Here is a 12,090-nt window from a genome sequence, read left to right as displayed (position 1 = left end):
ACACAAAACAAAACAGCTCATAACGTTACAGCAGGTCTCACGTAATTCCCTGTGGTGATTTAACTTATTCAATTGGTTCTTTAAGCCTAGATTCACGACTCAAAGCCATTATGCAAACTGACATTGTCATATTAAGTTTACCTTTTATTTTCCCTTTTTAAACTTTGAATCTGGGCCAGGCGCGGTGGCTCACGCCTATAATCCCACCTTTGGGAGGCCAAGGCGGGCGGATCACTTGAGGTCAGGAGTTCGAGACCAGCCTGGCCAACGTGGCAAAACCCTGTCTCTACTGAAAATATAAAAATTAGTTGGGAGTGGTGGCACTTGCCTGTAATCCCAGCTACTCCGGAGGCTGAGGCAGGAGAATCACTTGAACGCAGAAGGCAGAGGTTGCCGTGAGCCAAGATCACGCCACTGTACACCAGCCTGGGCAACAGAGTGAGATTCAGTCTCAAAAAAAAAAAAAAAAAAAAACATAACTACAGGGCCGGGCGCAGTGGCTCACACCTGTAATCCCAGAACTTTGGGAGGTCAAGGCAGGTGGATCACTTGAGATCAAGAGTTCAAGACCAGCCTGGCCAACAAGGTGAAACCCTGTCTCTACTAAAAATACAAAAATTACCCAGGCGTGGTGGTGCATACCTGTAATCCCAGCTACTCAGGAGGCTGAGGCAGGAGAATTCCTTGAACCCAGGAGGTGGAGGTTGCAGAGAGCTGAGATCACACTGCTGCACTCCAGCCTGGGTGACAGAACAAGACTTTGTCTCAAAAAAATAAATAAATAAAAATAACTACAGGATGAATGATCAGTCATGCTTTCTGAAAAAGATCTTGATCAAAAGGAAGAAATGTAAAAGTTGTCAAAATCAAAATGGAGTCACTAATGTTAAGAAAAACAGAAGCAGGGAAGACCATGAGGAGAGTTATCTTGTGTGCCTGAAGACTCTACAAAATGAAAAAGACTCTACAAAAACCACAACCTTGCACAAAGGCTACCACAACCTTACACAAAAAAATGCTTCTCTGCCAACGTCATCTGCCCAGCAACTGCCAGCCTACCCTCAGACTGCCGTCACCCCTGTTATTGATCTTTGCAGCCAAGGATAATTATTTCAAAACAATTACATAATCCTCCTCAATTTTTCCTTTAAAAATCTTTGTCTTTGGCCAGGCACGATGGCTCACATCTGTAATCCCAGCACTTTGGGAGACCAAGGTAGGTGGATCACGAGGTCAGGAGATCGAGACCATCCTGGCTAACATGGTGAAACCCATCTCTACTAAAAATACAAAAAAAAAAATTAGCCGGGTGTGGTGGCGGGCGCCTGTAGTCCCAGCTACTCAGGAGGCTGAGGCAGGAGAATGGTGTGAACCTGGGAGGCGGAGCCTGCAGTAAGCTGAGATCACACCACTGCACTCCAGCCTGGGTGACAGAGCAAGACCCCGTCTCAAAAATAAAAAATAAAAAAATAAAAAAATAAAAAAATTTAAAAAATCTTTGTCTTCACTGACTTATAGTAACTCATAAAAAATTAAAAAGTAAACTTTGTCTTCCTGTACCTCCCCAAAAACACAGTTTACTGTGGCTATCCATATTGGCAGAGGTGGGATAAATCTTAACCTTTACCTCACACCATTCATAAAAATTAATTCAAGATGAATCACAGGCCCAAACATAAAAGTTAAAACTACATATGGGGCCAGGCACAGTGGCTCATGCCTATAATCCCAGCACTTTCAGAGGCCAAGGCAGGCAGATCACTTGAGTCCAAGAGTTCAAAACCAGCATGGGCAACATGATGAAACCCTGTCTCTACAAAAAACACAAAAAAAACTTTTGCCAGGCATGGTGGCACACTACTTGGGAGGCTGAGGAGAGAGGATCGCTTCAGCCCAGGAGGTGGGAGGCTGCAGTGAGCCGAAATTGCACCACTACACTATAGCCTGGATGACAGGGCAAGACCCTACCTCAAAAAAATAAACAATTTTTAAAAATGGCTTCTTCCACACAGGTTGCTTAGGAGGAATCCGCCCAAGCAACTCTGTCCGCCCCCTCGGCCACTGACCCCCTGAAGAGCTCCTGCCACCGCTCTAGGAATACAGACATTGAAGTTTGGGGACAATATGTTTATCTAATTTCTGTATCAAAACTAAAGACCTGCTATGGCAGTGAAAAAAGAAACTGAATTTGTCATTTTCACCTAAAGAAAAACGACAGACAAAAATCAAACCTGTAGGCCAGGCGCAGTGGCTCACGCCTGTAATCCCAGCACTTTGGGAGGCCGAGGCGGGTGGATCACGAGGTCAGGAGATCGAGACCATCCTGGCTAATATGGTGAAACCCCATCTCTACTAAAAATACAAAAAATTAGCCAGGCATGGTGGCCTGTAGTCCCAGCTACTTGGGAGGCTGAGGCAGAAGAATGGCGTGAACCCAGGAGGCGGAGATTGCAGTGAGCCGAGATTGCGCCACTGCATTCCAGCCTGGGCAACAGAGCGAGACTCCATCTCAAAAAAAAAAAAAAAAAAAAAAAATCAAACCTGTGGTGCAGGACAGGATCCTGTGCCCTATATGATTTCTCTGATTCACAAACTCTAAGAATGGTTTACTGTGGAGCAGTTGGAAGACTATTTGAATTTTGCAAACTATCTCTTGTGGGTTTTTACACCATTAACATTTCTAATACTTCCTTACTTTACTATCTTTCTTCTCTACCTTACTATTATTTTCCTACACATTTATAAGAGAAAGAATGTATTAAAAGAAGCCTACTCTCATAATTTATGGGATGGTGCAAGGAACACGGAGGCAAGTCTGTGGGATGGGCATGCAGCAGTTTGGCATGGTAAGCGAGGATGCTTTCATCTCTGTGTTGCCGTTCATGTGTGCTGCATTGGAACTGTGTTACCATGCCATTTTATTGACTGAGAAGATACTGAAAAATATAACAGAAGTGATATTTACTATTCCCTGTTATCTGTTTGCATGCATCGTGCATATGTATGTGTCTTCCTTAAAATGAGTTTTCCCACAGAGATTAGTTTCCATTAAACAGAGAACCACGCAGCACTGTAGACTATAAGCTGACATGTGAAAATGTATATTTAGCACATCTAAAAGAGTAAGAGACTGATTAATTAAAACTATAGAAAACTGCTTTAAAAAATTAAAACTACATACAAAGCTTCTAGAAGAAAATCTAGAATATCTTTGTGACCTTGTGGTTGGCAGAATTCCTGTCCTGCACCACAGAAATACAAAAAACACTAACCATAAAAGAAAAATATGATATAGTGAACTGTATCCAAATTAAAATTTTCAAAAGATACCTTTATGGAAATAGAAAAGCCACAGTCTAGAGAAATATTCACAATGCACATTCAACAAAAGATTCACATCCACAACATATAAAGAACTTCTAGAAATCAATAATATAGAGTCAAACAACTGAGTCTGAACAAAGATGTGAACAGACATTTCACAAGTATAAACAGCCAATACGCACAACACAAGATGTTCTTGGCTGGGCATGGTGGCTCACGCCTATAATCCCAGCACTTTGGGAGGCTGAGGCGCGTGGATCACTTGAGGTCAGGAGTTTGAGACCAGCCTGGCCAACATAGTGAAACCCTGTCTCTACTAAAAATACACTAATTCAAAACTTAGCTGGGCGTGTTGGCACATGCTTGTAATCCCACTTACTCAGGAGACTGAGACATGATAATCACTTGAACCCAGGAGGTGCAGTGATCTAAGACTGCACCACTGCACTCCAGCCTGGGTGACAGAGCAAGACTCTGTCTCAAAAAAAAAAAAAAAAAAAAGTTCCCAATCATCAACCATCACCAGCAAAATGTAAATTAAAACCACCATGAGGGCCAGGCACGGTGGCTCAAACCTGTAATCCCAGCACTTTGGGAGGCCGAGGTGGGCAGATCACGAGGTCAAGAGATCAAGACCATCCTGGCTAACATGGTGAAACCCCATCTCTACTAAAAATAGAAAAATTAGCTGGGCGTGGTGGTGCACACCTGTAGTCCCAGCTACTCGGGAGGCTGAGGCAGGAGAATCACTTGAACCCAGGAGGCAGAGGTTGCAGTGAGCCAAGATTATGCCACTGCACTCCAGACTGGGTGAAAGAGACTCTGTCTCAAAAAAAAAAAAAAAGAAAAAAGAAAAAACACAATGAGGTACCACTTCACAACCATTTCACAACCATAAAAATGCCTAAAAGACAATACCACATGATGGTGAGAATGTGTAACAAATGAAACTTTCATAAATTGCTGAGCAAGTATAAAGTAGTACAACCACACTGACAACAGTTTGGGAGTTTCTTCTAAAGTTAAATATATACCTACTCTATGACTTAACAATTGCACTTCTAGGCATTTACCCAAGGAAAACTGAAATGTACATTCACAAAGTCTTGTGAAGAATGCACATAGTACTTTTTTTCATAATAGCCAAAAATTAAAAGCAGACCAAATGTCTATTTACAGCTCTTTAAAAACTGGTATATTCATACAATGGCATACTACTGAGCAATAAAAGTGAATGAACTACTATGAACTACTGATGCATGTTACATGATACGACACGGATGCATCTCAAAAATATGTTGAGTTTAAGAAGCCAGTTGCAAAAGACTGCACATTACATGATTCCACTCATATGAAATTCTTTTTTTTTTTTTTTTTTTTTTTTGAGATGGAGTCTCACTCTTATCACCCAGGCTGGAGTGCAGTGGCACGATCTGGGCTCATTGAAACCTCTGCCTCCTGGGTTCAAGTGATTCTCCTGCCTCAGCCTCTCGAATAGCTGGGATTACAGACGCCCACCACCACACCTGGCTAATTTTGATATTTTTAGTAGAAACGGGGTTTCACCATTTTGGCCAGGCTGGTCTCGAACTCCTGACCTCAAATGATCCGCCCACCTGGCCTCCCAAAGTGCTAGGATTACAGGCGTGAGCCACTGCATCTGGCCACTCATATAAAATTCTAAAAAGGCAAAACTAAGTAACAGTAATAGCAATTAGAACAAGAATTCCCTAGGGAAAAGGAGCTATTGACTAGAAATGGGCACAATAAATTCATTGGGGTGGGGATAATAACTTACATCTTAATTGGAGTTGGTGAATATAGGTTCTACATCTATCAAAATTTGCTGAACTCATTTTAAAGAATCATTTAAAATTCTGTGCATATTAAATGTAAATTATACCTCTAAATAGTAAATTTATTGACAGTGTATAATAATAGCTATTTAAAAGTTGCATGTAATAGACATACTGAATAAAAAAAAAAAAAAACCTGCAAAGCTTCACCCCTGAGTGGCTCCCAATCAACTGATAACCTGAGTGGAAAAGCAGGGAACACAAAGTTGGACTGATCCAAAGCGTCATATCAAAAAGTAACATTAAAATTTAGCAAAATTTTTTTTTTTTTTGCTAAATTATTGCAGTCAACCAACCCATGGCTGGAAACATTAAAGATTTAATTCAGCAAGATGAGAAAACAATTTAAAATCTACATGTATCTAATAATATAGACTCAAAATACATAAAGAAATGATTTTTTGTTTGTTTGTTTTTAAAGACAGTCCCGCTCTGTCACCTAGGCTGGAGTGCAGTGTCTTGATCTCAGCTCACTGCAACCTCTGCCTCCCGGGTTTAATCGATTCTCATGCCTCAGACTCCCGCGTAATTGGGACTACAGTTGTGCTTCACCCTGCCAGGCTGATTTTTTTGTATTTTCAGTAGGAATGGGGTTTCACCATGTTGGCCAGGCTGGTCTCGAACTCCTGTCCTCAAGTGATCCATCTACCTCCACCTCCCAAAGTGCTGGGATTACAAGCGTGAGCCACCACACCCAATCATGAAACAATAAATTAATCCAAAAATTATACGAGGAGATTTTAACCTGTCTCTAACAGATCTCATAGGTAAAAACTCGGTAAAGCTCTAAAAGATGTAAGCAACACAACACATAAACTTGACCAAAAACACACAGAGCCCTGCACTCATCAACTACAGAATTTACATTCTTTTCATGGACCAGTGAAACATTTATAAAAATGAACGGTATGCTGGACCATAAAACAAAAGTAATGATATATTTCAAATGAATGAATGGGGAGCTATCATCAGTAATCTTTGAAAGAAGATGAAGAACCAGATGTCAGTGGGAGATTAAAACAAAGTAATGTTGACCCAAAGAGAGAAAAATCAAATTCTAGGAACTACATCTTAAACGTGAATTCTCAGTAGCACTATAACCTGTCATTTCAAATTTTTGAGCTACATAGGACATGAAAAGCATGGAAAAAGCCAGGCCAAAGTAATCTCATTTCCTTTTTAAACAAACTAGTAGTACAAACAAGTAGTACATTCTGATTTCAGAAAGCATTCAATACCATTTCTCATGAGGCTTCAGGTAATAAGCCACAATTATCATGAGTCACTCTCACAAAAAGACTCTTGCAGGCAAATAAGGCAAATGGAGAAATACAGTCTGGATGACGGCATAAGTGGATCAGTGGCTGGTTAAACATCCATATTCACACTGTGATGATTATTGGAGCAATGTCAATTTGGATTACAAGTCTCCAGAGGTAACATTTACAGGGCTTTGTCTTGTATCCTCTTCTGTATTTATGTAAACATCTTGCATATAAATAAACAAAGGACTGCTTATGTATTCGAAGGTGGAACTGAGTCCAACTGAATAACTCATCTCTGATACCAAATATGCATTTAAAAGATCCCCAGAGGAAATTCTAGTTCCTCTCTTGGAATTCCATATTATACTGTTCATACTATCATAGAAATCATCCTCTATTAACTCTTTATATTTTTCTCTCCCAAGATACACAGGTTTCTATAAATTTTGCATTTAGGTAAAGAAAAAAACTGTACATTACAGAATGGAGAGATCTGTAGTTGACCACAGCACAAATATAAGCCAACAGTGTACAGTTGCTGAAAATCATAGTGTGGAATTCTACTTCTAGCCAAGATGGAGTAACAGAGAGGATTTACAATCCTACTTGAAATACCAAAAAATGGACAAAATATATGAAACAACAGATTTCAGAACATGAGACATCAGGCAACAAAAGATGGTGATCCCATAGAGATAGGAAACACTTAAGGTGAGCCCTCCCATTACCTCGGCTTACTGTCTTGAAACCTTCCAGGCCATGTAGCAAAGAGAGACTACCCAAGTGAAGCCCAGTGGACTCTTGAGTTTGGAAAATGCAACAGAGCCTGGGGAGACAAAGGTGGCTACAGTTTGCAGGATTGAAAGCTAGAGAGATGAAACCTACAAAGAGACTCCAAGAGTCTACAGGGGATTTCTCTCAAGTATTTGCCCAAGTACTGTTCAGCACATTCACAAGAGAAACACTACCCAAGGATGGGAAAGAACCATTTTTGGAAGACTAGACATTTAGAGAAGAAACAATTACTGAACTTGAAGACACAGTGATAGAAACTATCCCAAATGGGACGGGCATGGTGGCTCACACCTGTAAATCCCAGCACTTTGGGAGGCCAAGGCGGGTGGATCACCTGAGGTCAGGAGTTCGAGAACAGTCTGACCAACATGGTGAAACCCTGTCTGTACTAAAAATACAAAAATTAGCCAGGCGTGGTGGCGCATGCGTGTAATCCCAGCTACTCGGGAGGCTGAGGCAGGAGAATCGCTTGAACTCAGGAGGAGGAGGTGGTGAGCCAAGACCACACCACTGCACCCCAGACTGGGCAACAAGAGTGAAACTCCATCTCAAAAAAAAAAAAAAAAAGAAAGAAACAAAGAAACTATCCCAAATGAAAAGAGGGAGAGAGGAAGGGAAGGACTGGGGGTAATGCCTGATGCTTACAGCAGGCTGAGAATTGTACCTGTTTCTGCCAGTCAGACTAGAAATCTAAAGATGCACAAGGCATTAGGTAGACTACATAGAAGTGTTTTGCCTCAACAGTGAAGAATAATTAGCCCTATACTGAGCCGGCTCTTGTCTCATCTAAGAAGCCATAAAAGTGAGATATAAAGCTCATATTATTTCAAAGTAACTTAACCTTGTCCCAGGGGAAAAAAAAAAAAAAAGCTTAAAACTGTTTATAAGAGTGTTTATATAAAAATATTCAGGCCAGGCACCGTGGCTCAAGCCTGTAATCCCAGCACTTTGGGAGGCCAAGGTGGGCAGATCAGGAGGTCAGGAGATAGAGACCATTCTGGCTAACACGGTAAAACCCTGTCTCTACTAAAAATACAAAAAATTAGCCAGGCGTGGTAGTGGCACCCAGTTACTCAGGAGGCTGAGGCAGGTGAATCACTTGAGGCAGGAGAATCGCTTGAACCCGGGAGGCAGAGGTTGCAGTGAGCCAAGATCACGCCACTGCGCTCCGGCCTGGGCAACAGAGTGAGACTCCGTCTCAAAATAAATAAATAAATAATAAAAATAAAAATACCCAGTACCTAATAAGGTAAAATTAGGTCTGACATCCAATCAAAGATATGAAGCATGCAAACAGACAGGAAAACATGATGAATGAGGGAAAAAATCCATCAATCCAAGCTGATCCAAAAATGACAAAGACATTAGCAGATTAGGACATTAAAACAGTTATAACTGTATTCTATAGGCTCAAAAAGGTAATAGATGTGGAAAATATAAAAAGACCCAAACTGAACTTCTAGAAATGAAAACTACAATGTCTAAGTTGAAAAACATATTATATAGGATTAATGGAAGATGAGACATTACAGAAGAAAAGATAACTGAACTTGAAAACATAGCAATAGAAACTATCCAAAATGAAAAGTGAGACAGAAGAAAGAACTTTTTTTAAATGAATAGAACATGAGTGAGTTGTGGGTCAAATTCAAGCAGATTATTACATATATAACTGTAGTCTTCTAGGAAGCAAGTGGGTGGGTGGGGAGGAGAATATTTGAAGAAATAATGGCCAAAATTTGTCCGAATTTCATGAAGACCATAAATCCACAAAACCAAGACACTCGACAAAACCCAAATAAAAGAAACATGAAGAAAACTAAACTGAGGCACATTATAATTAAATTGCTCAAAATCAGCATTAAGAGAAAATCTTCCAAGTAGCAGGAAGGTTGGGAAAAGGAGGATCCTATTTAAAGGAACAAACAAAAGGATAACTGATTGCTGAACTCTAATCAGAAGCAATGTGAGCAAGAGGACAGTGCAGTAACATCTGTAAAGTACTGAAAGAAAAAACAGTTGTCAACCTACAATTCTATATCCAGCAAAAAATTACTGAACTTGAAGACACAGTGATAGAAAATGAAGGCAAAGTAAAGCCATTTTCAGATATATGAAAGCTGAAAGAATTCATCACCAACAAACCTGCACTATGAGAGATCTTCAAAAAGTCCTTGGAGTCGCCACAGGTAAGTTTAAATTAGAAAAAAAAAACACAAAAAACAAGTAGTCCTTCAGGCAGATGCAAAAGGATACCAGACGAACGCAGACCTACATGAATAGAACATGGTAACTACATGAGTACTGAAAATGGTAACTACATAAGTAAATATGTGAGATTCTAAGATTCTAAGTATATAAATCTTTAGTACATAATTAAATAGATGTTTTGATTGAGTTAGATATAAAAATAGATATTTTTGTTGAAGAAAAAATAATAAAGTGTAGGCTTTAGAGCATACGTAAAACACTCAGTGTGGTGGCTTACACCTGTAGTCTCAGCTATTCAGGGGGCTGAGGCAGGAGGATTCCTTGAGCCCAGGAGTTCAAGGCTACAGTGAGCCATGATCATACCACTGCACTCCAGCCTAGGCAAAAGAGCAAGACCCGACTCAACCAAAAAACAAAAGTAAAAGTAAAATGTGTGATAAAAATTACATACAGGTTAAGAAAGAAATAATGGAAGTATCGTACTGTACGGTTCTTCTACACATTAAGTGAGATAACATCACTCAAAGATATACTATGAAATGATAAAGTAGTATGGTGTAGGCCAGGTGCAGTGGCTCACACCTGTAATCCCAGCACTTTGGGAGGCTGAGGTGGCAGATCACTTGAGGCCAGGAGTTCAAGACCAGCATGGCCAACATGGCAAAAAAATTAGCTGAGCATGGTGACATATGTCTCTAGTCCCAGCTGCTCAGGAGGCTGAGGCAGGAGAATCACTTGAACCCAGGAGGCAGAGGTTACAGTGAGCCAAGATTATGCCACTGCACTCCAGACTGGGTGAGAGAGACTCTGTCTCAAAAAAAAAAAAAAAAAAAAAAGGAGGTATAGTGTAAAACCTTGGGCAACTATTAACAAAAATGTTATTGCTAGTAAGCAAACAAAATATAAAATAGAGTCATTTTTAAAAAATGAATTAATTCGAAAGAACACAGAAAAACAGGAAAAGGGAAATCAAAAAGCAGATGAAATAGAAAATAGCAAGATAAATTTAAATCTATAATGAAATCACATTAATATAATCTACCCTAATTAAAATATAGACATAGATATTAAAATACAAATATATATATATTTCTCTAGCGTACCAGACCGACAGTTTCTTGAAGCAGATATAGTTTCCTGTGTTTCTCTGCATTGCCAGAACTGTCACATAAAAGGCCTCTCATAAATATAGAGGGGAAGTGGGGAGGGGGAAGAAGGAAAGGAGGTCGGTCTACTGATTCCCATTTTACTACTCTTTCCTCCACAGGAAACTAATATTATTAATCATTCATGCAACTATAACCTCCTTAATAAGGTAAGACCACAAAAATCCAGATATGATACCTCTACATAAACACTTCTAATTAACCCAGTCTCATATCATATAAGCTTTTCTATGCATTTTTAATAGCTTTCCCAATGACAGCACTTTTGATCTGTGAACTTGACCCACACTGATAGTAATATCCCAATAAACCAAGAAAAAAGGTAACTCATTGGTGCAGGCAGCCAACAGAAGCGATCCACAGAAGTAAGAAGGTAAATCTTTAGACTGTTATATCTGCCACTATGAACAGCTGCTGAGCTAATTAGAGAGAGACTTCATTCTAGGTATCAAATGAGAATGCCTAAGACTATAGTCATATAACAACAATTCTTGAAGATTTTCACCTTGTTTAGTAAGGGCTTCTCGGAGAGCAGGAGTTATCATAGCTCTTCTTTCACCATCTTCATTCCTCCCCATGTTCCTGAACAAACCAGACTTCTCTTCCTGCTGTTCCTTTTCTCTCTGCATTAAAATAAAAGAATGAAATCCAGAATTGGCAATGTGCAATGTAAATAACAGCACAATCATGAACACCTAGCATCAATAAAAAGGTCCATTATGAGGCCGGGCATGGTGGCTCACGCCTGTAATCCCAGCATTTTAGAAGGCCAGGGTAGGCGGATCACCTGAGGTCAGGAGATCGAGACCAGCCCGGCCAACATGGCGAAACCTCATCTCTACTAAAAATACAAAAATTAGCCGGGGATGGTGGCTCACACCTGTAATCCCAGCTACTCAGGAGGCTGAGGCAGGAGAATCACTTGAACCCGGAAGGCGAAAGTTGCAGTGAGCCAAGATCACACCACCATACTCCAGCCTGGGCAACAGAGAAAGACTCTGTCTCAAAAAATAAATAATCATAAATAATTTTTAAAAATTGTTTTAAAAAAGGGCTGTTATGAACCATGGCCCACAAAACCCATCCTCTCCAAAGTGAACACAATCCCAATGAGACAACAATCTAAAGACATGCCAGGATGCTCTTTTGTTAAGTAACTATATACTCAAACATACACATCCAAAAACCATAAATCTACAATTCACTTAACTAAGTGTCAAACATTTTCAGCAATCTGAGTACAGATAGCTGCCTAACTTTAGCAAGTTGTTTATTTTCTCTGAATTTCAATTTCCTCACCTGAAAAGGGGGAAAAATAATAATAGCAATAGAGAAGAAATATGTTGAAGGTTAAATGAAATAAAATCACAGCACAACCCCTGATGTACAATAGGCGTTCAACAAATTATAGCTGCTGCTGGTATTACATCTCTAAACCCCAAAAACAAATAAAAAAAGTAATCTAAGCCACGC

At 39.9% G+C, this 12,090-nt stretch overlaps 1 protein-coding gene and 1 pseudogene across 1 annotated transcript in view; one reads left to right on the top strand and one right to left on the bottom strand.

Moving 5' to 3' along the window:
* The window catches only part of TYW1B (tRNA-yW synthesizing protein 1 homolog B), a 265,501-nt gene that overhangs the window by 192,967 nt on the left and 60,444 nt on the right, over nt 1–12,090 (bottom strand). Inside the window, 1 exon segment of the mRNA XM_054687593.2 lies at nt 11,123–11,240. Within this exon segment, the coding sequence (XP_054543568.2) occupies nt 11,123–11,240 (118 nt within the window).
* Nucleotides 2,537–3,819, top strand: LOC104007287 (DGAT1/2-independent enzyme synthesizing storage lipids-like; annotated as a pseudogene).

This window comes from Pan troglodytes, chromosome 6, assembly GCF_028858775.2.
Source record: "Pan troglodytes isolate AG18354 chromosome 6, NHGRI_mPanTro3-v2.0_pri, whole genome shotgun sequence".
Taxonomy (NCBI): domain Eukaryota; kingdom Metazoa; phylum Chordata; class Mammalia; order Primates; family Hominidae; genus Pan; species Pan troglodytes.
Note: the sequence above shows the minus strand (reverse complement) of the source record. Positions and strands in the feature narration are given on the sequence as shown.